The following is a 27,345-nucleotide window of genomic DNA, read 5'->3' as shown; positions in this document are numbered from 1 at the left end:
CTACCTTGACCAGTCTATGCCTCCAGTTCATCGGCCCCGGATCAGATTGTCTGATTCCAAAGTTGGTGTTCGATGTATCTCGGGTAGTTGGCCTGACGGATTCGTTTCGCAAGAGGATATCGGGAATCTGTAAAGGGTTGACTTTGAAATGCATCTGACGAGATATTAGCAGCTTAAAACAACTTCAAGCTCTCCATACCACCGTGGCTTTCAGACTCATGGCAAAAGTAAGTAGAACGGGAAGTGCCCGAGCCTCACCTGCACTGCTAGTGATCTCGTCGTAACCTGGTAACCCGCAGACGATGAGCGGGCCAACCTATCCATCCAGATTTAGAAGCCTCGAAGAACTCTTCGAGATGGACAGAGGGGTATCTTGTCGAAATCATACTGACTATCTTGCGATATTAAGCTGGCATAGGAACGCGAGAAAGAGGTTGCGGGCGGATGGGAGAATGAGAGACCGGGAGACTTCCAGAGCCCTGGAGCAACCAGGTCGGTTCTCGAACTTCGTTCGCCTCCCTCATCTTCAAGGGGCGTGCAGTGGATATCACGATCGGGTTGGTGGATACGAACAAATTGGTGTGGATATTGCTCAGCAGGTTCTGGACCTCGGCAATCGGACGGTTGTTAGCGATGGCAGCTCGAAGCTGGTGGTAATTCGTGGCTGAGTTAAATAGGGGCTCGAAGTTTTCGATGGCGTATTAATATTTAATCTGGAGTCATATACGAGCAATAAAGACTGATCAGATCACATGCGGACCTGCCGATGTTGAAAGCTGCTACAAACCGGTTCAGGGAGGTGTCCCTGCGCTAGCCATCTGGCAGACGGTGAGCCGTAAGCATGAGCCCACTTGTCTTGGGTCATCAGGTCCTTAACTTTGATCAAGACAAATGAAACGCCTGATGAACTCATCTCTCCAGATTAAAATGCCATTTTGCCTTGCCGCCGGTTAATATCAAGCACTCGGTTAGCAGGAGCCCTGAAACGCCAAGGATCTGGTATAGATTAAGTGGGCATCAAAGGGTCTGTCAGTGGTCGGACTGGCCCGACAGGCGAGTGCCAAGAGGCTAGAGCCAGTCTAAGCAATATGATGGGCCGGTGTGAGGCAAAAGTTGGGTTTTGTATAGATGAAACCCGCTCTTGGCAGGGGTCTGATGCTTCAGATTGCCCCAGGGCCAGAATCAGGGTTGCTGCAGTAGCTTGCTATAAGAAGGCAGTTTCTCGCCAGCTCTAGGTCTGTTTCTTTCCTCTTCAGCACTGTCTTTATTGTCATTCTCTCTTTTTCAACCATTTTCTTCTTTTGTCCAGGTGACACACACACTCTCTTTACATTCCTTCCAACACTCATTCACTCACAATGAAGACCTTCGGACTCCTCGCTCTGGCAGCGAGCGCCAAACTCGTCGCTTCCCACGCCACCGTCTTTGCGGTCTGGATCAACGACGAGGACCAGGGCCTCGGCAACAGCGCCGATGGCTACATCCGCACTCCCCCCAACAACAACCCCGTCCAGGACGTCACCTCCACCGACATCACCTGCAACGTCAATGGCGACCAAGCCGCCGCAAAGACCCTCGAGGTCGCCGCCGGTGACAAGATCACCTTCGAGTGGCACCACAACTCCCGCGACTCCTCCGACGATATCATCGCCTCCTCCCACAAGGGTCCCATCATGGTCTACATGGCCCCCACCGAGAAGGGCTCCGCTGGCAGCAACTGGGTGAAGATCGCTGAAGAGGGATACACTGCCTCCAGCGACACCTGGGCCGTCGACACCCTCATCGCCAACAAGGGCAAGCACTCCGTTACCGTCCCCGACGTCCCCGCCGGTAACTACCTCTTCCGCCCTGAGATCCTTGCCCTCCACAGCGCCTCCAGCGAGGGCGGCGCCCAGTTCTACATGGAGTGTGTCCAGTTCAAGGTTACCTCTGACGGAACCACCGAGCTCCCCGAGGGTGTGAGCCTGCCCGGTGCCTACTCCGCCACCGACCCCGGCATCCTCTTCAACCTGTACGGCGACTTCGACACCTACGAGATCCCCGGCCCCGCTGTCTGGGACGGTGCCTCGTCTGGCTCTGGCTCTTCCGGCTCTGGCTCCAGCTCTACTGCCGCCGCCACCTCGACCGCTGCTGCTACCTCCGCCGCTGAGAAGACCTCGACCACCTCTGCTGCCGCTACCACTACCTCTGCTGCCGCCACCAGCGTCGCCCCTACCACCACCGATGCCGCTGCCGTGACCTCCTCTTCCTCGTCCTCCTCCACCTCCTCCGCCACCCAGGTCCAGCCTACCTCCGTCGCGACCTTCACCACCAGCGTCAAGCCCACCTCCGCGGCCCCCACCACCGCTTCCGTCGCTCCTACCTCCCAGGCCTCTGCTGCCCCCACCGGCAGCACCGGCACCGGCTCCATCGCGATCTACCAGCAGTGCGGTGGCATGAACTACAAGGGTGCCACTGGCTGTGCTAGCGGTCTTACCTGCAAGCAGTGGAACCCTTACTACCACCAGTGTATTCAGGCGTAAGCCTGGATTGGCTTTTGGGAGTGAGATATAGAGCTTTTATTATTATTTCTTCGTGGATCAGACGAGCTCAGGAATCCAGTTGGGTTCTGGTGAGTCTGGTCTGCTTTTTAGTTTGAATAGATGGTGTTCGTTTTCACTTTTTGGTACCGGTAGATCTAAAGTCGATTTCATATACCGTAGAGCGCGGACCGGTTGGACTCCAGGGCTGAGTTAACGGGGTTGCTATAGCACAATCTCCTCAAGCTCCTTCGCACTCCCCTCCCCAAATAGATACTCGACCTCAACACGCTTGATCAACTCCTCATGCCCCTTTGTCCTTGGCCTAATATCCAACTCATACGGAACAGGGTGGCTAATAACACCCGGCAAGAACTCCGCCTTCGCACTGCCCTCACTCGCCTTCCGAATCTCAAACACCGCCAAAGATTGCGCGATCATCAGGAAAAGCGACGAGTCCGCCAAAAGCCGACCGGGGCATATCCGGCGTCCGAAACCAAATGATAGATTTGCCGGATCTGGCTCCGCATTTGGTCCGAGGAAGCGAGATGGATTGAATGTCAAGGGGTCTTTGTAGACGGTCGCATCATGCGTAAAGGCCCATATATTCGGCATGACTATTGCACCCTTGGGGATCCGGTAGCCGTTGTAGATGTTCTCTTCCGTACAGGTATGCGGTATACACATCGGTCCGACGGGATGCCAGCGCAGCGTCTCTTTGACGATGGCTTCGATATATGAGAGATGCGGTCGATCGTTGAAGCAGGGGACGTTGGAGGTGCCGATGATGGCATCGAGCTCTTCTTGAGCCTTTTTCTGCACGTCGGGGTATAGGGCCATCGCAAGGAAGAAGCATGATAGAGCTGAGACGGTCTGTTCTTCACATTAGTGTGGCGCCTTGAAAAGAAGAGCTGATGGAACATACTGTATCCGCGCCTCCAGTATACACCGATGTAGCAGTCCACTTGTTCACCTTCTCTTCTTCTGCTGTTTGTTCACGACCTTTGGTCTCTGATAGTAGGTTTGAGAGGTACGAGGATGAATAATGCCCTGACTTCATCTGCTTCAAGACGAATTGGTAGGGCTTCTCCACTGCGACTAAGAGAGTGTCTTTCATCGTTTCTGCTGTACGCTGGAATCCCGCGCCGGGGAACCAACTTGGTACGTATCTCACTGGACATTGCAAAATGTGCTTGTTAGTCATTTCATTGATCCGACGATACTATAGTTACTATAGCTTTGGTATCAATGAGTCACGGGTGGTTGGATACTTACAGGCCGGAATGGTATCGACGATCCAAGCCCCCGGCGTCGCAGCCAAGGAGAACTGATCCAATGTTTTATTGGCAAGTGCGACGAGGGGATCGTCTCCATAGGGCGCGATATCATAGCCATATGCAATTTTCAGAATTACGGCACCGGTTTCACTGGACAGTTAGCACTTGCTTGTTTTAACCAAGGCAACCTGTAGTATGTAACCCGGCATGCCTGCCTATGCGGGAAGGCGCGGCTCACGTTCTAATATGGTGCACCAGGTCCTCCGGTTTCTGAAGAACACGAAGCAAAAATCTTTGAACCTCAACTTCCTGAAGCTTGTCAAATTGCGAGATTGCGTTCTTCGTCCCGAGAACACGGTGCATGGCTTTGCGGTAGGCGCGGAATGTGTCGGAGTAGGGTTGCATTGCGAGGGAGTGTTCCCATCCGATCCTATCGGTGGAAAAACATGAATCAATTCCATATTTATGACAATTTCGCAGCCGATCATGTAGTTCTTGGAGAGAGTTACATTTCACCCGCGAAAACCATCCTCGGACGCGAGGAGTAGATGTTCGACCGCCTCTCGAGCAGATCGAATGCGATGCGGGCTTCATTAATGATAACGATTGTTTGGCCGAAAACTGATAAGGAGCTTATTGGACCTAGTAGCGAAACACTATCAGCCAAGATAATAGTGGATGCCATGCATTCTGGGTAAAAGGGCACCGTAGAGATCTTTGTGCTTCAACCACTGCACCCAGCTCTGTTGATCTGGAGAGGGGAGATCGCGGAGGTTCCCAATAAGCGGTTTTGGGGGCGGACCTGGAGGAAGAGGGGCCTCCTGTTCATTTGAGAAAGTGTGCTTGAAGAGGTACAAGATGATGAGCCCAAGCGGCGCTGTGAGCAGAATTGTAGCCACTGCCATGATGGCGGCAATATTTGGACACCGTACCTAGGTAGTGGGAGAGCACTGGGGTCAACGAGATCAAGAGATTTCCTTGCTCGCGGGGTCAACGCGACTTTATCAAGCCTGAAATGTGTGATAGGATGCATTAAGCTATACCAAGTATGCTTAGCTTGGTGATGGATTACCCTGCAAGGCGTAGCTCTGCTTGATCTGGTTAGCAACTAGAGGCCTTCAGCCTCGCCTTAGGTATCCCTCCATGTTCATTGGCCAGATATTGCGTTTATAAGCTGCTTACGTAGGCTTTGTCACTGGTATGGTGCATATTTGCAGCCTGATGCATCAAACACTAGTGACCTATCACAACTACCTAGGTACCGGGAGCGGCTGGGGCTGTAAGTCTAGGGTAGAATGCAGCTTGGAGGATACTGTAACAGAATGTGTGGATATGAGTAGTGGATTTCCACTGCCACCATTAAGTTCTTTCCTTTTCTAATATAAGATATATGTGTGATGCGAGGTATGCGTATCTAGTTGCCACACTCTGCTCAGCGCTCACAGACCTAAATGCTCTATCAAACTGAAGACCTCGGCCTGATGTTGATAGGCAAGCTTGGCGGTACAATCAGTGGACAGGACGTGGATTGCTGGAGAGTCGGAACAAAGCAGACGAGTTGCCCTAAATCCTGCAACAGGCCCAGCTGAACTTTATATGCTATGGTTCAAATATTTACGCCTGCCGCCGCCCTCTTTGTTGTTCACTCACAAACTCTCCTATTGTCTTTATCAAGGTCATTGTAGAGGCTGTGGTCCGCGATGGATGTCGGCCCTTCATCTCAAGCTCAGACCAGCACAACGCACCTCTATGTCATATTTTCTCTGCCAATTCCAATAGCCGTCATTTCAACTAATATCCAAATCTGGGTTGAGCTTCATCAGCGCCGAAGGCGCTTAGCACCGGATGATTTTCTCATCATATGGTCCACGGTAAAGATCGAGAACGTACTCGCTAACAGGAATCCACTACCTAGGTTGCCATCGTGCTACACTGCGTGTTCGGTCTACAAGGCATGTTTTTGTTACATAGCGATCCAGTACTACCACCTGTTACTGCTCTCTAATGCCTCTTAGCACTTCGATACGGGCTTGGGAAACCGCTTGAAACCGTCTCAATGGAGGACAGAATGCAAATGTGATCAATAAGAAGTATCGTTGCGAGCCGGCATTCACTTTATATTACTAATTGCATCCGATCCACCATTATGGTTACGTCGCCTCGGCCTTCTACCTCATCACCACCGCCAGCACCAAGCTCTCCGTCCTGTCGCTGTACTACCGGGCGTTTCCTTCCATAAGACTCCATCGCATCTGCCTAGTCGCGGGAGCAACTGTGCTGCTGTGGATGTTGGCTTCCGAGCCTTTCTTTGTTTTTGTGTGCAGACCCATCGGGAAAGTATGGGAGCCCGGCACACCAAAACAATGCCCCTACGCAGTACTACAAAGTTACTTCTTAACCATCAGTTACCTTGTCCTTGACTTGTAGATATTTACCCTTCGCTTGTCGCTCATTGTCCCGCTCATTCTCCGAATGCGCATGGCTACGACAAGGAAGAAGGCTGGCCTGGCTTGTCTGTTTTCCATCGGATTGACGTACGTAGCCTACCTCTCAACATTCGTAATACTCATCCGGTCATTAATCGGCTGATTGACCCCATATAGCTCCTGCGTCGTTGTGGCTAGGAGGGTAGTGTTCATGCCGGTTCACTCCAGAAGAGTTTGTCAGTAACCCACCCGTGCTTCTGCTTTACAGCACCATAGCCACCAATAACCCAGCTAACCTTAACATTACCATACTCCCAGCCGACGCGATTGTTTTCCTCATCCTCGGATTATGTGAACTAAACTAAGGCTCTCTTTGGACATGCCTTCCTCGACCGAGATCCTTCATCTGACGATCCCTATCTGTCATTCGCCGGGGGCCAGCTAGAGGAAGCCGGTGCGCGACAAGAAGAATTACGGCTAGATCCTGCAGGACTTAATCCCCGAGGTGTGATAAAACGGCCACTGCCAGGCTACCACCTAGGTATATACCACGCTCCCAGGCTGCCGATATTGCTATCCGAGACCCTGGTCCAATCCAGTGGGACAGTGGGCCATTCTTCAGTACCGTTGCATGACACCTTCAAGAACGAGAGGCGCCGTTCGTGCCTGGCCTCTACTTCTAATCATTGTATCGCTCTACCACAGATGCTCATAGACAGTTGGCTGTAGGCCAACCTTTTAGTTTGTTATCCCTGACCTTAGACGGAAAGGAGTTGGTGGCCTGAAGGGGATTTTAACTCTAGTTCCACGTCAAAAGACTACCATGAACACACATCATGACTAAGCCTTTGAGGATACAGCAAGTCAGGATATGCTAGCATGTTCAATCGAGACCCACCCTCATCACGACATAGCGCAAACTCATGCTCAATAAAAGGGTTTACGACGCAGGATCCTTTACGTTCAATCTACATATCCCTCCCCCAACCCAAAACCGTGTGCCGCACGAGCAACTCCGCATCCTGCGGGCGCTGACTGGCAACAACCCCCAAAAGTGCAAGGACAATCTGGACATTCCTCAAACGTCTCGCTTCGCCAAGTATGAGGAGTATACCATCATGCAGCAAAGCCAGCGGATCCGCGCCATAAGCCAGTAACAATTCCACCATCTCCGCATCTTCGCTCTTAACCGCCGAGTAGAGAGGCGGGTCAACCTTTCCGGATGCGATCAGCGGATCGTTGTCGGAGTCATCGTCCTGTATATTAACAGGGTATGGGTGGATGTTGATGACGCGGTCGTTGACGTTGGCACTGGAAGCTATGAAGGCTTTTGCGAGGGGGAGATCGTGATTAAGGGCTGCCCAGGTTAGGCCCGAGCTGCGGTGGTGCTTGACGTTTAGTTTTATTTGTTCTGGGATGAGGACTGCGACGGTCCATTTGGTTGTTAGGGTCAGGGCGCAGAGGTCGCGTTGAGAGGAGGTCTTGGATGCGATTTTGAGGAGCAGTTCGGCGGGGAGGGCGTTGAGGGACATCTTGATGAGTTGTTGTTGGGATACACGAGCCCTTCAGCCTGATCAGCTGTAATAGTTACCTTAAGATCTTGGGAATGCCATGTAAAGGGCGGAGCGTCAAGGAGAAAAGAGAGGTGTGAATTACCTGATTGTTGGAACGATTCCAAGTTTTCTTGCAGATGGCGATGTCGGATCACCAATCTTGTGAGACTGCTTGAGCCAACAGAACACAGGCTTGAGGAACGTAGAATGGAGGCGGCTGAGGAAGATTTGAAATCGGGTTTTCCATCAACCTGCGCTTGAAGAGGATATTGAAGAGGATACCCAGGTAAAACATTCTATTAGGGTATTGGAGTTCCAGTCTTTTGCACTGTGGGATAGAAGGAAGTGATGATACGTAGTTGGTGTTTATTCATAATCTGCTTCACCGCAACGATTAAAACTACAGGATATGAGTTCCGTAGTTTGATTCTATTCACCTTTTGCTTCACTTGAACCTTAGAGCCACCGAGAGAGGAGTCAGACAGGGATTGTCTGCGCGGGGTTTGCCCTAATTTGCAGGCAGTATCCAGTCGTCCACGGGTCTCTAGATGACTTCCTGGACCCAGATGCAGCTCTGTCACCTTCCTACCTAGGTAGAAAGTATGGCCTATAATTCTACTTTACAAAGTGATCTTAGAAGGATTGCTGAAAAACATATTTCCTCAAGCATCAGAATGGATCGCAGCTTAGGATACTCATAGGGCTAGCATGTGGGACTTGGTTGAATGTTTCAAAATTCAACGAGATTTTACGCAGTTTTCCTGTTAAGCACATGTCGAGCAAAGGCACCATTTATGAGTAATTCTAACTTGCTGTAGAAAATCCGACCCGAGTTTCCAACGGAACCCACTCTTAAGCAAATATACATAGTAATGCCATACTCCGGAACTGAATCAAAGGCCATTCGGTACCTCCGGATCTGCCAACAACGCGCGCCGAATAATGCTGTCCTCATCAGCTCCTCTAGACTCACCTCTGATAAAAGCAGTAACCTGGATCAAGGATTCGGCGTCATGGACCTGCTTAACGAAGGCTTTGATGACGGCAATACACATCCGCGTGTTTCCCCATACAGATGCCGCCTTAGGGGTGCCATATATCTGGTAGGGTCCGCGGCATCCTGGTTCATGCTTCTTGAGGCTTTGAGTACAGTGTTTCTGGAAATCAGGATCATTTGCCTATCTACCGAGGTAACTTTGATCCAAACCATGAAACGTGGTATGGTTGTGATACGATAGACTTGCGCTTGCATGAGTTGGAGCGCAGCCAGCTACTCGGATTGCTCACGAGATCGGATCCTGGTGGTTAGATTATAGAACCTACAAATACTTGGGAAATAGTAATGACGGTACGTGTTAAGTAGATGCTTTGGCTGTGATACTACGGTACGGAGAGAAGCCCGCAAAGAAAAAGTCTCCAGTTCCATTGACATGTATTGCACCTAGGCAGGTACATAAGGGTGACCCCCCGGTTCCCAAAGCCACTCATGGATGCCAGAACCCGTAACACGTCCCGTTGTTCTTGTTAATGACGCATATGGACACGCATGTATTCAGTGTTTTCTTGACGTAGCCGACACCTAAATGAAGAAATAGCGAAGGTATTCTTGAAAACACCGCCTAAGCCTCCTCTTCAGCCCGGATCCTTAGAGGGCACCGACAGCTGTGACCAGGAAGAAGCTGATAGGCACCGAAGTCCAGCAGCAACAGGGCCATGTACTCGAAGCCATTTTCCACGGCCACACACAGCGGAGTATCGATTTTGCCCGAGTTTCGGAGAGCTGCGACCTTGACTGGGTCGTTACAAATACGAAGCTCAGAGCATTGTGACTCTCGAGGTATGATCGATTAGCTTATATGTGTCTGGGTCCTTGATTCTAGGAGCCTTATGACCAGTGGCATGTTATTTCTGCGCACTGCCCAGTAGAGACCGGATGCATGGTGGACCTTTGCATTCAGGGCCATCTGACGGGGAAGCAAGATCGAGCAGAAGCGTTTGTTGGTGAGTGTCAGGGCGAAGATATCAGCCTGGGAGTCGGTGTTCTCGGCGATCATGAGGATCAGCTCCATTGGAAGGGTCTTCAGAGACATGGTTGTAGTGGGTTCTGGTACTGGAGATTGTAAAGTTGTGGGAAATGACAGAGAAGTTGAAGAATAAAAGGTGGGCCGCCCCAGATGGTATGAAGAGGTTCTTATGTCAGAACTCAAGGAGTTCTGTAGAATCTTCGGTATCATTCACTCACAAGAGAAAAGAGTGAAGCCCCGAGGGTTGTCCACGTGGAACTCCAACTTGTTATGACGACAGAGCCCTAGGCGCCGCCGCCCTCTGAAGAAGAAGCCAGGAAGACTTGCGTGACTTACACTGAGGCACGGGGCGGATCCATGAGTTGCCAGACATGACAAAATGAATCTAGTGGAAATACTGTGAAGGAGCTTGATAGAGGTGCTCCATATGTTTCTGGCCTATATCCACCTGATTGTCGTTCACCAGAGTTAAGGTACGGCTCAGGCAGAGCCACCTGTTGACCATATATGGTAGACACGCCAACTGTGCTTGAGAATACTACAACGACTGGGAGGTGGTAAGGTGCTGAAATCCCTAATGAGAGTTTCTCCTCTATCAAGCAAATGGGGCTGGCCGTCGCATTCAAATTCGCCCAGAGACATATGCCGTGTAGGTAGCTTTCATCCGATTTCGTCGTCCTTTTACTATGGCAGCAATGTGTAATTAAATTTGTGATCCCTACCATAATCACATCAGCTAGAGTATGGCAGATACAGGCTTATAAATATGTCGCATGCTTTGTTCAGTGCCATATCGAACCGGGGTTATATGTTTACCTGCTACAGATGACATTTTATCCCGAATTTAGGCCATAACGGCCAACTTCAGGCCAAATAATAAACTGAAACGCAGAATTAACAACCCATTGAGGCCAAAGAAGTTGCACTTTATCACTGAAGTTAAACTAATTGCATGGTTCTCCTAGGAGACTAAAGAACGTTCCATTCCTTCTGAAAAGCTCGAGAAAACACCGCAGAGTAAGATAGGGGAATGGAAAGAAAGAAGAACAGTGATTCACGAGGGAACCCTAGGTATTCAAGCCTTTAAGCTTGCTCCGGCGGGAGTTCGTCATCTTAACCACCCAGGCCATATCAGCACCATGAACAAACACCAACTCAACACCAATCTTATGAGCCATTCTCGCGTATTCCCTTTGGCTCGCTCTCACATGAGCAGCCGGTTCTCCTTTCGCGTGGTTCTCATGTCCGGCCCTTGGATCCGCACCATACTGCAGCAAGAACCTCACCATGTCCAGATGCGTCTTGTCCACAGCAACATACAGCAGGTTGTCGAATTTGCCAGTCTTTTGCAGGAACTTGTACAATCGGCAACCGGCTACGCCGATGGTTTTCCAGTATCTAGGCCTGAGGTACTCACGGCGCTGGCTTTGAATTTTATTCTTGGTTATGGTCGCGAGGATGACATCTGCGGCCTTGGTGTTGTTGGTCTCCACGGCGCGAGTCAATGTGGAGGCTCCGAGGTGCTTGATGTCGATCTCTAGCTGGCGAGGGGCTAGAATGGAGGCAAAGCGTATCGAGGTCAGTGTCAAGGCCAGGACTTCGGAGTAGGACTCGGAGTGTTCGGCGATTAGAAGCACCAGCTCGAGGGGGAGGGTTTGGAGGGACATTTTGTAGCTATATCGGAGCACTGATACTAGATCCCTGGTAAGTTAGGGCTGTATGATAACCAGATCAGGAGGTACGATAGCGACGTGTTGTTTCCCGAAATAACCGAGTACGGATGAGGATGATATGGTTGGTATGGGTGGAAGAGATGAATGCAGGGAAGAGGAAGTGCTACAAGGCTTGATGATTTTTATAGATGACCAACAGGAGTTCGGAGTCCCATGATGTACAATTTGGCTCCATTCACTTTTACCAAGGTGAATACAGAAACTAGGGCTTCTATTCACTGCCCCTTCGGAAGATGAGCAAGTTCAGGGTCGTCAGGAAGGTCCACACAGAGAATTAACCATGGCTGCAGGCGTAATTTGACTGAAGGCAAACCCACCGTAGACCAGCCAGGGATAAACAAACCTACCTCCCGAGCTAGGCCCTTGATACGAAAGACATTCCCATCTCTAATGGTCCAGATGCTCCGTGGAGTTCGGAGTCACGCTTCTGGCGACTGTAGTGGACGTCATTGTCCGCGCTGATGAAATTCTCAGATGTCTAATCATAAGAGCATGATCTTTAGCTCGACTTGCCATAGTACGTACTAAGGTAAGTAGAACACTGAATGCCTCAGCAATGTCTTAAGACTTGGACTGGGTATGTTTCAAAGCTCCCTCCCCTCCTTGAAAAGTCCGGCCTGAGAGCTCGCCTATCGTGCAAGCAACCTAAACCAACCCTCGTTGTACCATTTTGGCAGCGAAAGGCAGGTCTTATCTCCAGTCTAGATTCTTGTAATTGACCGACTTTATCTTCTACGCTGTCTTGTCCCTAGACAAAATGAGATCTCTACGGTGAAGATGGAAACATCATTCATGAAGCAAAACACATTTATTGGCAAAAAGCATGGTCTGATTTCTGTCCTTTTCTCTTCAAGTATATCCAGTCCCAAGACCTAGAATTGAGACCTTGAAGAGCTAGACCATGGGTATAGGATACTAGCCACAGGAAAATCAAGCTTCTTTACAGTGCAGCCATTGCAGGGTTGCGTGGTCGAAAAAGCAACCGTTCCAGTGCTGCTCAACAAGATCCTCCAGTTTTTTCCTATCGAAACCCTTACGATCGACCAGAGTATAGATCAGCAGTTCACAGATATATCTATTCTTATATCAGATCGCCATCTCAACAACACAACTGCCCGGATAGTATGTGTCCACCACCGGATCGGCGCCGTTCTCTAGGAGAAGTTTCACCATGTTCTCATGCTCCCATAGAACGGCCATGCGCAGGGGCCTGTCTACTTTGCCTGTAGGCTTACATACATCCCGATACTCGGAGAACTCCCCGACCGGCGCGGGCGGATAAGGCACATCGATGACCTGCTTGTTGATCCGCTCTTTTGCGCCGGACTTCAGGAATTCCTTTGCCCGGACCAGTTTATTGTGCACCACCGCCCAGGTGAGACCGCTGCTGCGGAAGTGCTTGATGTTGAGTTTGAGGAGACGGGGGGTGAGGATAGCGCTTGTGCGCTTGGAGGTCATTGTCGGGGCAAACAGATCCTTTTACGAGCTTGTTTCCTCGGCGATCATGATGACCAGTTCGACGGGGAGGCGCTCTAGGGACATTTTGGCTTTGAGCGTGTTTGGAATCCTGTACATGGCTCGAAGGCAATCAGTACTTCACCAGCTAAGCCACTGCCGGCTTCTCAGTGTGGGCTATATGGCAGTGACCCTGAGAGGAATACTCTTTTGGGAATGGCTTTGGTTGCTTGTTTGATGTCTTGGAAGTGGAGGGATGCTGAAGAGAGGAAGTCGACTACGATTCACGGAAACGAGGGGCCTTTATACTGGAGGTGAGATGTTCTGCAGTCGAGTCCATTGCCTGGAGATATGAACGAATTTACTTTTAGCCTGAAGGTCTGGACGAATTCACTTTTATGGTGAAGAGGGCTTCGGGGTGACTCCCGCAGGGAAAGTCAGAATTCTCCTCATCTCCAGGTCTTCAACGTCAAGTACTTAAGTGAAAGGCCGCCTCGACAGAACTTCAACCCATTTTTTGATGTGAGAGCAGCATATACACGCAGTCGTCATCCACCTTTCCTTTAATCGACTCATCTCTTGGTCCAAGCAACCACCTCTACCTGTGGTTTCTCCAGGCAGCTACAGACAGCATTCCCGGTCACCGGATAGGCAAGCCACTAAATGATAATGTCTAATTTCCGACAATTCTCCGGCGAGTGCTTTTTTTTCTTTTTTCAGGGTTGACTTCGCGTATAGTGCCGGCGAGGTATACATCCACCTGAGTATACGTGCTTTGACAACCGAATCCCTCCGACGAAACTACTTCACGGTCCGTCAGAGCGTTCACGGGTGTTGATGAATGATGTATGAAGCGTCTGCTGTGGGAACTGCCATATTGGAGATATTGATGATACCTACCTTAGTATGGAGGTCGACTTCATTGAGACGCTAGGAGTAAGATTAAGTACGCTGGAGGGCTTTCGCCCTATATTCATGACGCTCGCTAAAATACTTTAAGATTCCTGCAGATGGAAAATATGAAACTAAGGGATTGCATGGGCCGATTGTGCTGACATGGACGAAGCTTCATTGAGGGACCTTTCTAAACATACAAAAACATAGACTGACATAAAATAGGACGCTGATTTAAACCGACAATACATAGAAGTTGCGGCACCGGACACCATCCCCCTCTGTGTTGCGCTTTTCCAGTTTTACAAGGAAGAACAAATCCACCCCATAATGCCACCTAGTACGACAGTATACGGAGCGCATCTCAAAGAATACTGGCGTGGAGGCGACGCTGAAAACGCGCCGCAAAGGGCTCAGGGAATTTTCTCGCACCCCGCAGAAGGACTCGAGCGAGCCTATTATTCCTCATCTCCCGCCGAATCGGATTCCCAGCCCAGGCATCATGACGGCCAATCCGTTTCCAGTGACGCCTAAACGCCATTGAAACTTCCTGTCGATGCAGAGAAAGATCCGAGCCTCGCTCCAGCAGCAACTCAACGGCGTCAGCCTGGTTCTGTATAACTGCGATGCTGATCGGCAGGTCTCTCTGACCGGGGACACCGTCGACGGGAGCGCCGCGGTCCAGTAGGAGGGCCATAGTATACGTTTGTCCCTTCCAAGCTGCGGCCACGAGGGCGTCATTGTGGTATTTGGCGAGCAGTTTAGGGTGGCGGTTTGCGATGTCGTCGAGGAGGAGCTGCAGCACACTTGGCTGGTTGTACTGAACCGCCCAGATGGTGCGTGAGAGGTGGCACAGTTCTGCATAGTCAGGCGAGTGGGTCGGGACAAATTTCAGTGCATCGATGCCCAGGTCTAGCATTTTGCGGACGATGTCTCGGTAGCCTTTGGCGATGGCCAGGTCCACGGCGTTGTCTGTGCCGCGACCATTTTTGACTTCAGGGGTCGCGCCGTTGTTGAGCAGAAGGAGCGCCATCTCCGTATGATCTTTGTTGATTGCGACGAAGAGGGGTGGGTCAAAGAGACCTTTGTGGTCAAAACGTGCTAAGGTGCTTAGGTTGATATTTGGCTGGATCTTCTTGCGCTCCAGAGCAGGCGAGTTCATGTCGAGGCCGGGACGTGCCAGAAAGCGCTTAGCTAATTCGAAGTCATTATGACTAACAGCCCAGTGGAAACCATTGCCGCGATTGTGTTTGATGTTGTACGAGATGAGGAGCCGCTCGAGGAGATCATGGTGCCGACGCGAAGTACGTGAGAAGGAGACAAGGTCGGCCTGGGAGTCGGCCAATTCTCCGATAGCGAGTATCAGCTCGTTTGGCAGAGACGCGAGAGGCATTCCAGGGTCTTGATCTCTTCTTAGCAAAGTTAGAGGAGGAGACGACAACTTGAATGGTCCACCTTCTACCCGAAGAAGCGTGGTGCGTATAGCAAGATTTTTCGGCTCACGTACCATATAATCAGATCTAACCGAAACGGAAAATACTCGAAGATGGATATTGGCAAGTGAGACGCAAAAGATAGAAATATTGAGGGTGGGCGAAGGAGCTTTTATACGCCTCCAGAGCCTCAAGTGAAGGTGTTTTGGAGTGAATGGCACATTCACCACCAGCGCCTAAAAACACCTCAACATTCACTTCCACAAGCCTACTGTGGTACTTGAAACATATTCACTGTGACCTTTTTTTCCCCTACCTCTACCTGTAGCTAATTGTCCCCAGCACGTGGTTAATACTCCAATAGGTAATGAAGACCGCAAGCTGCAGGTCTCCTCAGCGCGGGATACCATATGAAGATTCCTTCCGTCCTCTCGAACTCGGCCTTCTCATTCTCCCACGTCCATCTACCCTCATCCCTTAGGTTTTGTTCATCTTTTCCGTCTACCAAGCATTGGCTATTTCTCCAAGATGCCAGACATCAACAGCCTCCCCGTCGAGCTTCTCCTCATGATCGGTGACCAACTTGACTCGCAAGGCTCCCTCCTCACCCTGAGCCAAGTCAACCGCCGCTTCATCGCAATCTGCCACAAAGCCCTTCTTCACCGCAACACCCAAGAATACGACTGTCGCGGTCTAGCCTGGGCCGCCTGGGAGGGTAGACTCGACCTCGTTAAGCGCTTCATCCAAGCCGGCGCTGATCCCAACGTCAAAGTCGAGGATCAACACAAAAAATCCGCCCGGTGGACCGTCTCTATCAAGAGCATCCCTGTGCCCGACTATACCTACCGTGACTCGGCACTGCATCTAGCCGTCTTTAAGGGGCACGAGGATATAGCCGTCTACCTACTGGAACATGGCGGTGATCCGAGTGCAGTTGGCGCGCAGTGGAAGTCTGGTAATGTCCTTTGGATGGCGAATCAAGAGTTGTCGCCTCCCGTTCTGGCGAAATTGCGGGACATGGGGTTTGAGGATTATCCAAGAAGGTTCATCCCTTGGACATTCATGCCGGTGTTGCTGGTAGAAAGGGGAAGTTGAAGCGCTTCAGCGTGAACGGGGAGAATGCGCGTAAGAAGAGAGTTAATTTTCACTCATTGCGATTGGCTGAGAGCACGAACACTTCGCCGGCTCTGATGGACGAAGAGCAGATTACATGTTGATCAGATGGCGAAAACTTTACTTGTTTGATTTTGACGCAGCAAATGGCGAGTGAGTTTGTGACTTTTACTTGGTTGATGATAAAGCTGTAAAAACAAGACAAGGACAATAGAACACTAAGCAAGGCAGGAGCGGAGCGTTTGTAGGAAGAGAGATTCTTGCAATTATCTCTGTAATCAAACTTTGCAAGTGATCTCTTCAGGGTCAACTTTATGTATCAACCTTTCCATTTCTAGATCCCTTTTCTCTATTCCAAGGTTAGCAAGGCGTTCCTAAATGTTCGTTTTCTAAGTTACCTGGAATCAATAACCGCTATCGTCAGTCAATATCAACTGGGTGCCATTGTAAGAAAATAAACAATCAATGGGGAAATACAAGTCCGAAAATAAATATATTGAGCCAAGGCGTGTACCGTAAATAACCAGAAATGTTCAAGGCATCGGAAAATAAAGTAGCAGGAAAATTAGAGTAGTAAATACTGTACGTAGCAAGTTCGGCGCCGAAATTTTAGTTTTGCCCAGATAGAGCTTGGGTACAAAACCTGTCCCGCATTGCTGTAGGTATTCTGTGCGACCTGCAACTCCAGGTATCAAGTATTGTTATAATCTCAAAACACCAGGTGATAAAAGTTGCGTTGATCCCGATGGTACCATTATTACCATAGTGATGCTGAATCAGGGTATCCTAGAAGCATTTTGTCCGCTACCTACAGAGTGGCCTACGCATACTTGGCGGAGGGAAATATAAACAACTGGAATAATCGTTATTCGTACTCTAATTAAGCAAGCATCTGACAGGTCCTCCTGAGGCTGCCGTGTCGAGCAACCTCCCATTACCAGTGCTTCTAACTATCTGCAAAGCCATATTTTGTTGGCTCTATTTGCTGACAGGGCAGACCTGGGCACCGAAGGCATCGCTACCACAGATAGCGCCATCGCCACCACCGGTACCGACACACTATTGTTATTAGTATGCCAAGACGTCGGACGTGTAGGTAACAACTTACGCTTGTGGAATCATTGCAGTCACTGGGATATCAGTTAGCAAAGAACATCAGATCAGAGAAGGAGGTAGGATGTCCACTTACTAGTTGTATCCGGCGATCTTGCAAGAGGTGCCGTTGCATTCCTGTCATAAGGGCAATATGTTAGGATAGGACTAGTGAACTAAAGGCGGAGAAAGACGGTTGGCGTCTTGACGTACACCGCAGTATGTCCATCCGTTAGGGCAAGTCCATTGGGCGGCCTGGTTGTTGTTCTCGGCAGGCGCGGGGGCGGCAATGGCCATGGAGGCGGTGGCCACAAGGGCAACGATGGCGGAGGTGAACTTCATTGTTGGAATGTGGTGGTCCGGATGAGAGTTGAGATGGAGGATGTGGTATTGAGAGATAGTTTGATGGAAGATGAGATGATCTGATGGATTGATTGCGTGTCTGGGAAGATCTTGAGCGAGAATCATGGCCCTCTTTATACCCTTCACAGACAATATCTAAGACAAAAAAGGTAGGAGTCGAGCTGAAGGAGCTGGATGCAAGTTGGGGGCCAAACGCCCAGCTGCACCGATATCACAGTGATCGTCGGGCCGTGTGCTATGCTGGTAGACCATCATTGGGCCGCTCGTATACTGCTGAGGCTCTTTGGTTCTCGAAGTGACCGAGTCACAGCCGCTGGACACTCCGAGGCGGAGCCTTACCCTGGTGGCATGTCTAAAAGTGGTGCACATTGTCCTTTTTTGGCATCCCGCACAAGATCAGCGCTGTTGATCTGCAGTGAAGGGCCAGTCCGGGCAGAGTAAACAGCTAGTTTGGTGTAGGCCCAGACTCGGCCGCAGACAGTATGGGCCGTGGGAGAGGATTGTGGAGTACACGCAGTCGGAGAGAACCTAGCATACCTTGGAGGCTCGACGACCCGGCCCTAGAGCTTGTACGGAGCAAGTTGCGAGGGCCCAAGTCTCGTTGTACGTACTCCAGTGGGACCGCAAGCTGGAGGGGGTTACCCCCTAGCCTTTAATCTAACTTGACTGGGTAGGAGACTCTAGGCTAGGCTCGGAGGCTATGCGGACTGACCATTCGGAAACCCTATCACAAGTTGGGAGCCTGACACTGTGGGGAGGATCGACAAGCAGCGGGTCCCCAGCCGTCCACGGGTAGAAGCCACAACGCTTAATCCCACTTCTTTCCACTATTCAGCTGTCAGGAGGGGACAAAAAACATACTATGTTGACTTAGGTACTATTCGAAGTTGCACGAAGACACGTTAAGTGGTTATCTTGCTGTAATAAGTTCGACATTTAAGAGATCATACCTGCGTATCGTCTTCAACGGGGTGGAAAGGTTCCCACAACATAAAAGGCCACCAGTTTGCGGCCATGACCTGGCTATGCAAGCGCCGAGGTGTAAGCAATTTACTGTGACATGTAGCTTCTTGCCCTTTGAGGAACCTCATGTCGTAGATACTTACTCCGTAGAGAGTGTCCTGACAATTCCAGTATGATCGGCGTTATGGGTCCGCGGGCCGTTGTCCTTCATGGAAAGGATCCACGGATACAACTCCGCTCGGTCATGGGGCCATGAAACGGAGATATGTCGGTCAAACATACGAATCCCGAAAGCAGGCGTTTCATTACCTAGTGAGCGCTTGTCAATGAGAACTGTTCCCGAGGTCCCAGGGCAAGGTCGAGCTGTCACAGCGTGAGGAGCTTCTTGGCGCTGCCTCTGGGCATTTATGACTAAACCATGCCATAGGGACTTGGGGCAATCAACAATGAACGTACTATCTGCGAATCCTGGTGCCAGGCGATAACTTATAATTCATGTCTAGTCTTCATGACCGAAAGCCCTAGGAGGTCCCGAGCCTACCTATGCAGTGTGGGACGCAAACGCCAGCTTGGTAAATAGTCATGAGATATCCCGAGTTCGTTTTCAAATCAATAGACTTGCTGAGTATTGACCGGATAGCCAGATTATACTGGCCTATGACTTATTTAAACTTTAAATTTCTTGAAAAAATGGGTTGAGGGCCTGCTGATAATCATTCAGTGGCGAAATATATATATCCGCACACCGAGGGAGAGGAAACATAGTTCTTCTTCAACCAGAATAGCGATCTAAAATGTCTATCTGGTCAATAATATACACGCTGCTTATCCCAAAATTTACAAGATTAGTAGCATTCGGTAAGTAGCTATTCAATATGGTTGTTATTCTCTCGTCGAGTGCTTGACAACCTTACCTAGGTAACGCTCTGCTGTCCAAGCGCCAAGACAGTTGGAACTTGGAACCCTAATTCCCATCAAAGGCTGAGGTATATTGGGTGGTAAGTTAGCAATATTTCTGTCATTTGCCATAACATCCCAAGCAGCTGAGAGGTAGTGTTCCACAAGTAAGGCCGGGATAAGCCGCTGATTGACTGGTTATGTGCAACTAATGTCAAAGGCCCCTCGAAGCTCTGGGCGTACAGCTGCGTTTATAAATACATCAACGAGGAAGTTGAATCATACGCAATCGATGTCGATAAAGCCATTGTTCCCGCGGATAGCGGATTGGGAAATCTTTACCTATGTCGAGCAGTTCGATCTGATCGGGTAGAGATCGGGTCCAAGAAAATCATTGAGGTTCGTGCATTGAAATCCAATCAATCGAAGGTCTGATCGCCGTATCCCCGCCTCCCTTCCCCTCTTACCCCGCATTGCACTCAACATGCCCGAGGTCTCCTTCTTTACAACCGTGCAAAGGCTATTCAAGTCGAGAGTCAAGTTTGTCTGAGGTTTATATCCAGGTTGAGTATCAATCATAATAATGGCGGATACGACAGAAACTTTCCCCGTTCACACCTCAATCGCGGTTGTCACTGGAGGAGGTAGTGGTACGTTACTCAAGATCGCCCCTGAATGACCATTAGGCTGACGGACGCAATTGCAGGCATTGGACTGGCCTTCAGCAAACTGCTTCAGACTAAAGGCGCACGAGTCTTGATCGCTGACCTCAGACTCAGCTCCGAGGCTGAAAGCTGGCTCGCCACGTACAACACCGGCGGCCAGGTTGTTTTCCAGCACTGCGATGTCACCAACTGGGCGCATCTAGAGAATCTACCAGTAAAGGTGAAGGAGCTTTGGGGATCGGTTCCGGATATTTGGGTTCCGGGTGCTGGGATCTTCGAACCTGTAAACACATATTCTCCTCTCCACTCCTTACAAATAGCTAGGCGCTGATTATCCGACCAGTCATGGTCCAATTTCTTCCTAGACAGCGACGCCTCGAACTCCTCCAATGACTCGCACTACGCCTCAGTATCAATCAATATCGAGCACCCCATACGTCTAACCCGCATCGCCATCCGCTCCATCCTCTCCGAGAACAAGCTTGGCGTGATCCTCAATATCGCTAGCAACGCCGGGCTCGGCTACTTTTACCCCGTCCCGCTGTACACGGCCACAAAGCACGCGATCGTCGCTTTTACCCGCAGCCTGGCGCCGCTGGAGGCCGAAGAGGGAATCAAAGTCGTCGCCATTTGTCCCGGGTAAGACGCCCCCGAAACCCGGCCCGCTGCAATGTAGGCCAGAAAGGCTAACCCGTGATTACAGAAGTGTGTCAACTCCACTGCTTACGGCCGAGAAACGAGACCAATTTGCCGTGAAGGACGATGATGCACTTCTACCGTCGGATGTCGCAGCTGGCATGCTGGAGCTCGTGAAATCATCGACCTACACTGGCGGGTCGATAGCACAGATCGATAAGGCTGGAGGAATGAGACTTGTTCCTGTTCCAGAAGCAGAGTTGCCGGATCACGTCAACGAAAAGACGCTGCGGCAGTACCGCGATCGTAGCTATGCGCCGGTGAGGGAGGTTCTGAAGCGGGAGCGGGGGACTGGCGCTCGGTCTTAACACTAAGAGGTATTCTTGCATCATAGCTGGAGGTTTCTGGAGTTAGAATCCACATATAGCGCATGTTGGTTGTTGTGATCGTCATTTTCCAAGGTTGTAACCGAGGCTCGGGTTGTCACAAACGCATCACATTGTCCTACTCATCCGGCCACTCCCAATGGTCATTGAACTTAGTTGCTTATTCAAAAGATGATCAGAGGCGCGAAGGAAAGTTGCGATTAAGACTGGATTGCAATCTCGACCAGATAGCATTGTGGGGGCCGATTCGAAAGAGCAATTGGGCTGGGCTGAGCTGGAGCTACCATACCTTGGATTGCCTCGCGCACCCCGGATTAAGGCCAGCTCTTCCTGGCATTGCTTTGCTGAGATACCAGGAAAGAGTGAGCTCCTTGAACAGTGGGCTGTCCGCCATAATAGAGATTTTGACATTGTAGGGGAGTACTCAGATTGTTCAGAGGGCCCATTCCAGGGTTCGAGGTCATAGGTATGCATGATGGCACCATAAGCGCCGAGCAAACTCGACGAGGTACCGCGGGGAAAAGAAGCTGAAATATGAGCTATCGAGGTAGAGCTTCCAATGGCCAATGATATGCATTCCATGACAAAGGATTGTGAAACCTCGCTCGGTTGTACGACAATAAGCATTGACTCTCAACAAGGAACATCCAAGCGATTCGATCGGCGGCGTAAGATTAGCAGCCGGGTTTGTATGTCACAGGGAACTGGGTACCTACCCCAGGTGAACTAGGTATGGCGTATTTATAGAGGGAGGCACGGAAGCACTGTTTCTATACATTGAAGATTGTTTATTGTACCATTTTCTTCCAATAGTTCTACGTTGCCTTAACATTCCTGCCTACGTTTACACAATGGCCGAGTCCCGCGTCAATCTCCTCGAATACCTTCGTTCGAAGACCCAGGTCGACCTTGATACCTTCGACGTTACAGGTATGAATGTCTTCGTGGCATTGCCACCGCAAGGGAAGGAAAACCTTACTCACTTTAACCTTCAGCCGTCGGAGAAGTTGGCCAATGTGTTGACTGTACCTCGAACCAGGTCTGTCTCAACCTAAGGGCCATTCCTGGTCAATAACGCAGAGGCTAATGTCGAGGACAGTACGAGTACTACACCGAGCTCGCGAAGCCCACCAGACGAGATATCCTCAAGAAGACCCTCGAAGAAACTGCGAGACTCCATGATAAGTTCCCGGAAGTCACCTTTGAGGAGCTGGGGGTCGAGGTTGGGGTAAGCTGGCACCAATGATTCTGGTATTCTTAGCCCGCTAACGCGGTGATAGGCTGTGATTCTAGCTGGGAAAATGGTTCCGGGCTTTACGGGGAATGTCCATCTGATGGTCAATCCCAAGTACGCCTACTCCCAGGAGAAGGTTTACGCCAATGCGAAGCGTGAGTTACCTTGCAGTGCATGATTTCTATACTCTACGCAAGCTCAACATCTGACACGTGTGATAAATAGGATTTTATACTCTCTTCGGCCTCCTCGACCCATCATTTCCTACGTCCCGGATCGTTATCAAAGTCCCCGCAACATGGCAAGGCCTCCAAGCATGCCGCGACCTCACAAAAGAAGGAGTCAAAACTCTCGGAACAACGCTGTTCTGTATGGAGCAGGCCGTCCTGGCGGGAGAGGTGGGATGTGTATCGATCTCGCCGTTCGTGCATCGTCTGAGGATTCTGATTGAGCCGGGGTAAGCGTCTATTCTATTCCAATGTCGATTTCAACCCATACCATCCAAGGATGAGAGCTGACGGGGGCGAATCCGGGAACAGATACAAAGACCCGCACCCGATTTACAAGCTCAGCGCCCGAGCTCAGCGATGGTACAAGCAGCAAGGACTCCCGACCAAGGTCAAATCGTGCGCGACTATCGGACTCGATGAGCTACTGGAGCTCGCTGGAATCGATGCTCTTACCATTGTTCCTGATGATCTGAAGGCGCTTCAATCGGAGCACCGGGATGCGGAGGAGCTCGCTCGCATGTCGATTGTTGAGAATGCCGCTGTGGACGAGAAACTCAAGTATCCTTCGTATGCCGATGATGAGGCCAAGTATTGGGCGGACTTTGAGAAGGGCGATGAGGGGAGGGCGAAAGAGAAGACTGACGAGGTACGTTAATACAAATTGCCTTGTTCTGGCTCCGATAGGTGGAAATTGAAATGCTAATCTCGTCTTTAGGCCATCAAAATCTTCTGTGGTTACCAGACCAAGGCTGAGGAGGTCATCCGCAACGCTAAGAAATAGGTTGAGATAAGAGGGACTGATTTGGCATGAATCTCTAGCCGTTCACCACTGGAATGGCCACTATGGACCACAGTACCTGCTTAGTTAAATATCACTCGTTGCTATAAGATAATACCAGCTACCCCTAGCCAATGTAGTATTTCGTCCCAATGGAATCAGATACCTTAGGCCATAATTTAGATGCGCTCGATGGGTTTCTTGTCACTTCCTGGATCGAGAGCTTGACTGTTGGCTGGGCCTGTGAATCTTAGTACCTACCTAGGTACCATAGGTATAGTGCTCGGTCTTCTGACTCAACATCATTGGTTGATTAGCTTTTCCTCCAGGGTTCATGGAGCGAGTGATAGTGATGGATCTGCATATGTCCCCGCTCTTTCGAAGCAGACTATAGACGCCCCCGTTGCAAATTGACCCCAAGCAGGGTTATCAAGTTACACTGCTTCTCAGCTGAACTGTGGAGCTCTCTGCCGGCATATTCTGATTCGAGATTTTGATTTGCGGCACCGGCACGGGCACGACATGTAGCTCAGGCATCCGTTTCGCTTGGAGCGCGTGGTATAAGAGGCATTCCCATGGTGAGGAAGATACCTGTGGCAAGCAAGTTCAAAGTTCGCTGCTGAAGATGAAAGTTCAAGATGTCCTGGGTGTGCTCGCGACCATCCCATCCCTGTTATCGGAGAAACACGATGCCAGCCAGGCATCTCCAGTTCGATCTCTTTTTAGCTTGTACGTATGAATGCGCAGCATCTCAAGCATCAGTTTAGACTGCTAATGTTTGCTTGACTGCCCATCAGCGGCAACTCATACACCACAACCAGTTTCAATGTCTCCTCCACGCAGCCTTCCCCCGAGAACCCTATGGGGAACCCAGAGCTAGGTACCTCCATCCTATGATACCTCCTATTGGATAACCCCACTGACCCGACAGGATCCGGCACCGCAACCCCCGGAATGAACTGGGTTGGCTACCTCGCAACCGTGTACAACGACACTACTGTCCTGAGCTACAACCATGCAGTGTATAGCGCGACCGTAAACAACACCGTTACTCCCAATCCTAGCGTCCCGGAGGACCTGGTCCATCAGGTCTCGAGCATCTTCGAACCCCATTACTGTCTTTCGGCCGAGACCGGGGTAAACTGGGCGTCAGATTCGGCGGTGTTTACTGTTTGGATGGGGATTAACGAGTAAGCATCCTAACTTCTCTATTCCACAGCGTGCCCGCAATTTTGTCAAGGTCCCGGTTGAATATGGATGCTGGATGCTGACGCTGACCGTCACCTCAACCTTAGTGTTCTTCTCCTCTCGAAGGAAACCGACCCATTCAAGGATATCCCCACCGTGCTCGAGAGCTACTTTAACCTCATCGACCGACTGCACGACTGCGGCGCCCGCCACTTCCTCCTCTTCAATGTTCCACCGCTCGCCCGCAGCCCTCAGATCCTCGCCCGCGAGCCCTTAGATATCGAGCTCCACGACATATTAACGCGAGAATATAATCGAGAGCTGCAACATGCGATTCAGGAATGGGGATCGACGAATCGTGAAGTGAGTTCGCTTGTGGTCTTCCCTCCAAAGATTTGTTTCATTATGTGCTCATTCTCAAATCCTAGTCCAAAATCTCGATGTTCGACGCCTGGACATTTTTCAATGCAATCTTAGACCACGCTACGACTTATGGCTTTAGGGATAATGAGTGCATGGGGCAAGGGTGTGTTTGGTGGGACGATCTCCATCCGACGTCAGTAGCTCATCACATTCTCGCACAAGATGTCGCCAAATTTCTGGGATGGCGTGCGTGAGTAATGTGTTGATGATTGGGGTTCAGCTGGGTTCTTCGCTTGCGTTTGCATCGGTCATGCGATCGAGTCTGTTGCGGTATGTCGTACAGGCTTTAGGTTGTGTCACTTATAGCTTGAAGTTAATGCGTCTTCGACCACGGGCAAGATCGTGCGGAGAATAATACCAGATTGTTTAGCGGAATTTCAGAGCGATAGCTTGGCATGGTTCAATAGATATTTTGGCCTGGTTGGACACAAAGCTGAAACACATTTGCTCCTCAGCAGCTCTCATAGCCATTGGAGTTGGTTTTATGGAAAATAAGCAAGAAGAGACTCTGATATTATCGAAGTTGTATCACGCACGCTAATGCATCTGGTAGAAAGATCTCAATGGCTGTGTCTTGAGAACGCATTGTAATTCGGACGTCATAGCGCCCGGAGTTAGGGGTATTTCCCTGGAGTCACAGTAAGCCCTAGCCGTTCCAAGTTTTCCTGTACTACCTCTGTCTAACCCGGAGTATCAATCCCCGAGGTCTCACCTTGCAGGTGCCTATTCTCATTTGCTACGTCCGTTCCACTCACTGCGAAGACGCTACGGACTATCTGTAAGGATGGTTTAGGCTCGCGCAAACTCAAGCTCTAGCTCCAGCTCAAAAACTTAGGAAAGGCTTTTATTATGCAGTACCTTATAAATGTCGACGAAATAACTTTGCTTCCGAATCGAGAAGTAAAGTCCTACCTAGGTAAGATTAGTGATGCAATTTTTTCTAAACACAATCTACACCAAAACCCGCGTTGAACATTTAGATCGCCAGTCGCTCTGTTCATCTCTTATATCAGATTGAGGGCCGTGTCTGCAATTTTTGTTGTTCTTGACACATTGTTGCTAGCAAAGAAATGAGAAGGCCAATTAAAAGCATTCATTTCCTTTGGATGATCTGCTAGGCACTGTTGGTGGTCGATTCGAAAATCGCCGCCGCGGCTAGTAACAGATTTATTAAGAATCATATCTTAGGCTTCTTTAGAAGATCAAGCAATTCAAGAACTTTCTTATTTATATAAATCCACTGCCATTAACCCGTTCTAGCCTTAGCTGAAGCTACACAGAACCCTCAGTATCTGTTTCTAACGACCTCCGGTGGCTATAGTACGGCATGTGAGTTGTGGGACTGCGAAGGAAGAATCGCTCAGACACAGAATTGCCCAGGAATCTAGATTGGTACCTGGGGTTTTATTTGCCAAAAAATGAGTATACAAAAGTCTTCGCTACGAGTCATCATGTCTGTCAGCTCTGGGAGCCCTAGACGTCACCATGCTGCCCACTCCACATACCCCGGCGTACCTGCGGGATACTGACGGCAGCCTGCGGGGAAGCGGCCGACGTCGGCCGACAGTGGGCACTGTGCGGGAAGTGCGGCCGCGGATAAGCCCCAGGCCGGGGACGACAACCACCCTTCCACAACAACAACATGCGCAGCCTTCTCATGATGGCTTTCCCTGCAATCGCAAGCACATATAGGTAATTATTCTCCATTGATCTGGTTTGAATTGCACAGCCCAAGCTAGATGTACCGCCCGGCGCTTGAAAGTTGCAGACAGGACTCAGGGGCGCGCGGCCGCAACGGCCGCGCACCGGCAGTGGGCTCCTTCCCAATGTCTTCAGCTCCCACGCTGGCCCGCCTTATAGCACACCGCGTGACTTTGAATGTTGATCTTCACGGAGTGGCATGCGTCATTCGTCATTCAGGTGCTTCATTCCATTTAGATTGTTTCGTCGCCACCTTGGCAAAGCTTGTTGGGGGCGAAATATAGATTGACTCCACCGGCTTGGGGGCCAATTCAACGTCAACGGCACGCCTGGCTCTCGCATGCTATCCCTATGTTTGGACA

General features: G+C 50.3%; 12 protein-coding genes across 12 annotated transcripts; 5 read left to right on the top strand and 7 right to left on the bottom strand.

The window, feature by feature from the left end:
• The first annotated feature begins 1,353 nt into the window (after positions 1-1,353).
• eglD (putative endoglucanase) lies at positions 1,354-2,551 on the top strand. The gene has a single exon (XM_073725358.1). The coding sequence runs from the start codon at positions 1,359-1,361 to the stop codon at positions 2,520-2,522; it is 1,164 nt and encodes a 387-aa protein (XP_073580899.1). The 5' UTR covers positions 1,354-1,358; the 3' UTR covers positions 2,523-2,551.
• A 69-nt stretch (positions 2,552-2,620) lies between these two features.
• Positions 2,621-4,746, bottom strand: BDW74DRAFT_158711 (cytochrome P450). Its single transcript, XM_073725357.1, has 6 exons — positions 4,503-4,746; positions 4,306-4,438; positions 4,035-4,226; positions 3,795-3,946; positions 3,445-3,692; positions 2,621-3,392 (listed from the first exon to the last, which is right to left on the bottom strand). The coding sequence occupies exons 1-6, from the start codon at positions 4,699-4,701 to the stop codon at positions 2,745-2,747; spliced, it is 1,572 nt and encodes a 523-aa protein (XP_073580898.1). The 5' UTR covers positions 4,702-4,746; the 3' UTR covers positions 2,621-2,744.
• Positions 4,747-7,190: 2,444 nt separating this feature from the next.
• Positions 7,191-7,754, bottom strand: BDW74DRAFT_181018 (uncharacterized protein; the record flags this gene model as incomplete). Its single annotated transcript, XM_073729896.1, has 1 exon — positions 7,191-7,754. The coding sequence occupies one exon, from the start codon at positions 7,752-7,754 to the stop codon at positions 7,191-7,193; it is 564 nt and encodes a 187-aa protein (XP_073580897.1).
• Positions 7,755-9,394: 1,640 nt separating this feature from the next.
• Positions 9,395-9,865, bottom strand: BDW74DRAFT_181017 (uncharacterized protein; the record flags this gene model as incomplete). Its single annotated transcript, XM_073729895.1, has 2 exons — positions 9,395-9,604; positions 9,692-9,865. 2 exons carry the CDS (start codon positions 9,863-9,865, stop codon positions 9,395-9,397), a joined length of 384 nt encoding a protein of 127 aa, XP_073580896.1.
• Positions 9,866-10,866: 1,001 nt separating this feature from the next.
• Positions 10,867-11,466, bottom strand: BDW74DRAFT_181016 (uncharacterized protein; the record flags this gene model as incomplete). Its single annotated transcript, XM_073729894.1, has 1 exon — positions 10,867-11,466. One exon carries the CDS (start codon positions 11,464-11,466, stop codon positions 10,867-10,869), a length of 600 nt encoding a protein of 199 aa, XP_073580895.1.
• Positions 11,467-12,618: 1,152 nt separating this feature from the next.
• Positions 12,619-12,990, bottom strand: BDW74DRAFT_181015 (uncharacterized protein; the record flags this gene model as incomplete). Its single annotated transcript, XM_073729893.1, has 1 exon — positions 12,619-12,990. One exon carries the CDS (start codon positions 12,988-12,990, stop codon positions 12,619-12,621), a length of 372 nt encoding a protein of 123 aa, XP_073580894.1.
• Positions 12,991-14,245: 1,255 nt separating this feature from the next.
• Positions 14,246-15,274, bottom strand: BDW74DRAFT_181014 (ankyrin repeat domain-containing protein; the record flags this gene model as incomplete). Its single annotated transcript, XM_073729892.1, has 1 exon — positions 14,246-15,274. The coding sequence occupies one exon, from the start codon at positions 15,272-15,274 to the stop codon at positions 14,246-14,248; it is 1,029 nt and encodes a 342-aa protein (XP_073580893.1).
• Positions 15,275-15,842: 568 nt separating this feature from the next.
• On the top strand, positions 15,843-16,409 carry BDW74DRAFT_181013 (uncharacterized protein; the record flags this gene model as incomplete). Its single annotated transcript, XM_073729891.1, has 1 exon — positions 15,843-16,409. The coding sequence occupies one exon, from the start codon at positions 15,843-15,845 to the stop codon at positions 16,407-16,409; it is 567 nt and encodes a 188-aa protein (XP_073580892.1).
• A 996-nt stretch (positions 16,410-17,405) lies between these two features.
• On the bottom strand, positions 17,406-17,861 carry BDW74DRAFT_181012 (uncharacterized protein; the record flags this gene model as incomplete). Its single annotated transcript, XM_073729890.1, has 4 exons — positions 17,406-17,486; positions 17,536-17,557; positions 17,617-17,657; positions 17,733-17,861. 4 exons carry the CDS (start codon positions 17,859-17,861, stop codon positions 17,406-17,408), a joined length of 273 nt encoding a protein of 90 aa, XP_073580891.1.
• Positions 17,862-20,325: 2,464 nt separating this feature from the next.
• Positions 20,326-21,411, top strand: BDW74DRAFT_169662 (uncharacterized protein; the record flags this gene model as incomplete). Its single annotated transcript, XM_073727030.1, has 4 exons — positions 20,326-20,392; positions 20,449-20,690; positions 20,751-21,046; positions 21,111-21,411. 4 exons carry the CDS (start codon positions 20,326-20,328, stop codon positions 21,409-21,411), a joined length of 906 nt encoding a protein of 301 aa, XP_073580890.1.
• An 869-nt stretch (positions 21,412-22,280) lies between these two features.
• BDW74DRAFT_181010 (uncharacterized protein) lies at positions 22,281-23,674 on the top strand (the record flags this gene model as incomplete). The annotated part of the gene is made up of 7 exons (XM_073729889.1): positions 22,281-22,359; positions 22,425-22,468; positions 22,529-22,657; positions 22,710-22,818; positions 22,889-23,120; positions 23,203-23,539; positions 23,609-23,674. 7 exons carry the CDS (start codon positions 22,281-22,283, stop codon positions 23,672-23,674), a joined length of 996 nt encoding a protein of 331 aa, XP_073580889.1.
• A 622-nt stretch (positions 23,675-24,296) lies between these two features.
• On the top strand, positions 24,297-25,476 carry BDW74DRAFT_186946 (SGNH/GDSL hydrolase family protein; the record flags this gene model as incomplete). The annotated part of the gene is made up of 5 exons (XM_073731355.1): positions 24,297-24,400; positions 24,469-24,551; positions 24,603-24,861; positions 24,967-25,222; positions 25,288-25,476. The coding sequence occupies 5 exons, from the start codon at positions 24,297-24,299 to the stop codon at positions 25,474-25,476; spliced, it is 891 nt and encodes a 296-aa protein (XP_073580888.1).
• Positions 25,477-27,345: the final 1,869 nt, after the last annotated feature.

This window comes from Aspergillus multicolor, assembly GCF_047715735.1.
Source record: "Aspergillus multicolor strain CBS 133.54 unplaced genomic scaffold BDW74scaffold_25, whole genome shotgun sequence".
Lineage (NCBI taxonomy): Eukaryota > Fungi > Ascomycota > Eurotiomycetes > Eurotiales > Aspergillaceae > Aspergillus > Aspergillus multicolor.
Note: the sequence above shows the minus strand (reverse complement) of the source record. Positions and strands in the feature narration are given on the sequence as shown.

Excerpts from the sequence above, each read along its gene's own strand:
- BDW74DRAFT_158711 (XM_073725357.1), bottom strand. The coding sequence starts at position 4,701 with ATGGCAGTGGCTACAATTCTGCTCACAGCGCCGCTTGGGCTCATCATC. Across the intron at positions 4,439-4,502 it reads GAAGCACAAAGATCTCTACG|GTCCAATAAGCTCCTTATCA; the intron begins GTGCCCTTTTAC and ends TTTCGCTACTAG. Across the intron at positions 3,947-4,034 it reads CTGGTGCACCATATTAGAAC|TGAAACCGGTGCCGTAATTC; the intron begins GTGAGCCGCGCC and ends CTAACTGTCCAG.
- eglD (XM_073725358.1), top strand. The coding sequence starts at position 1,359 with ATGAAGACCTTCGGACTCCTCGCTCTGGCAGCGAGCGCCAAACTCGTC.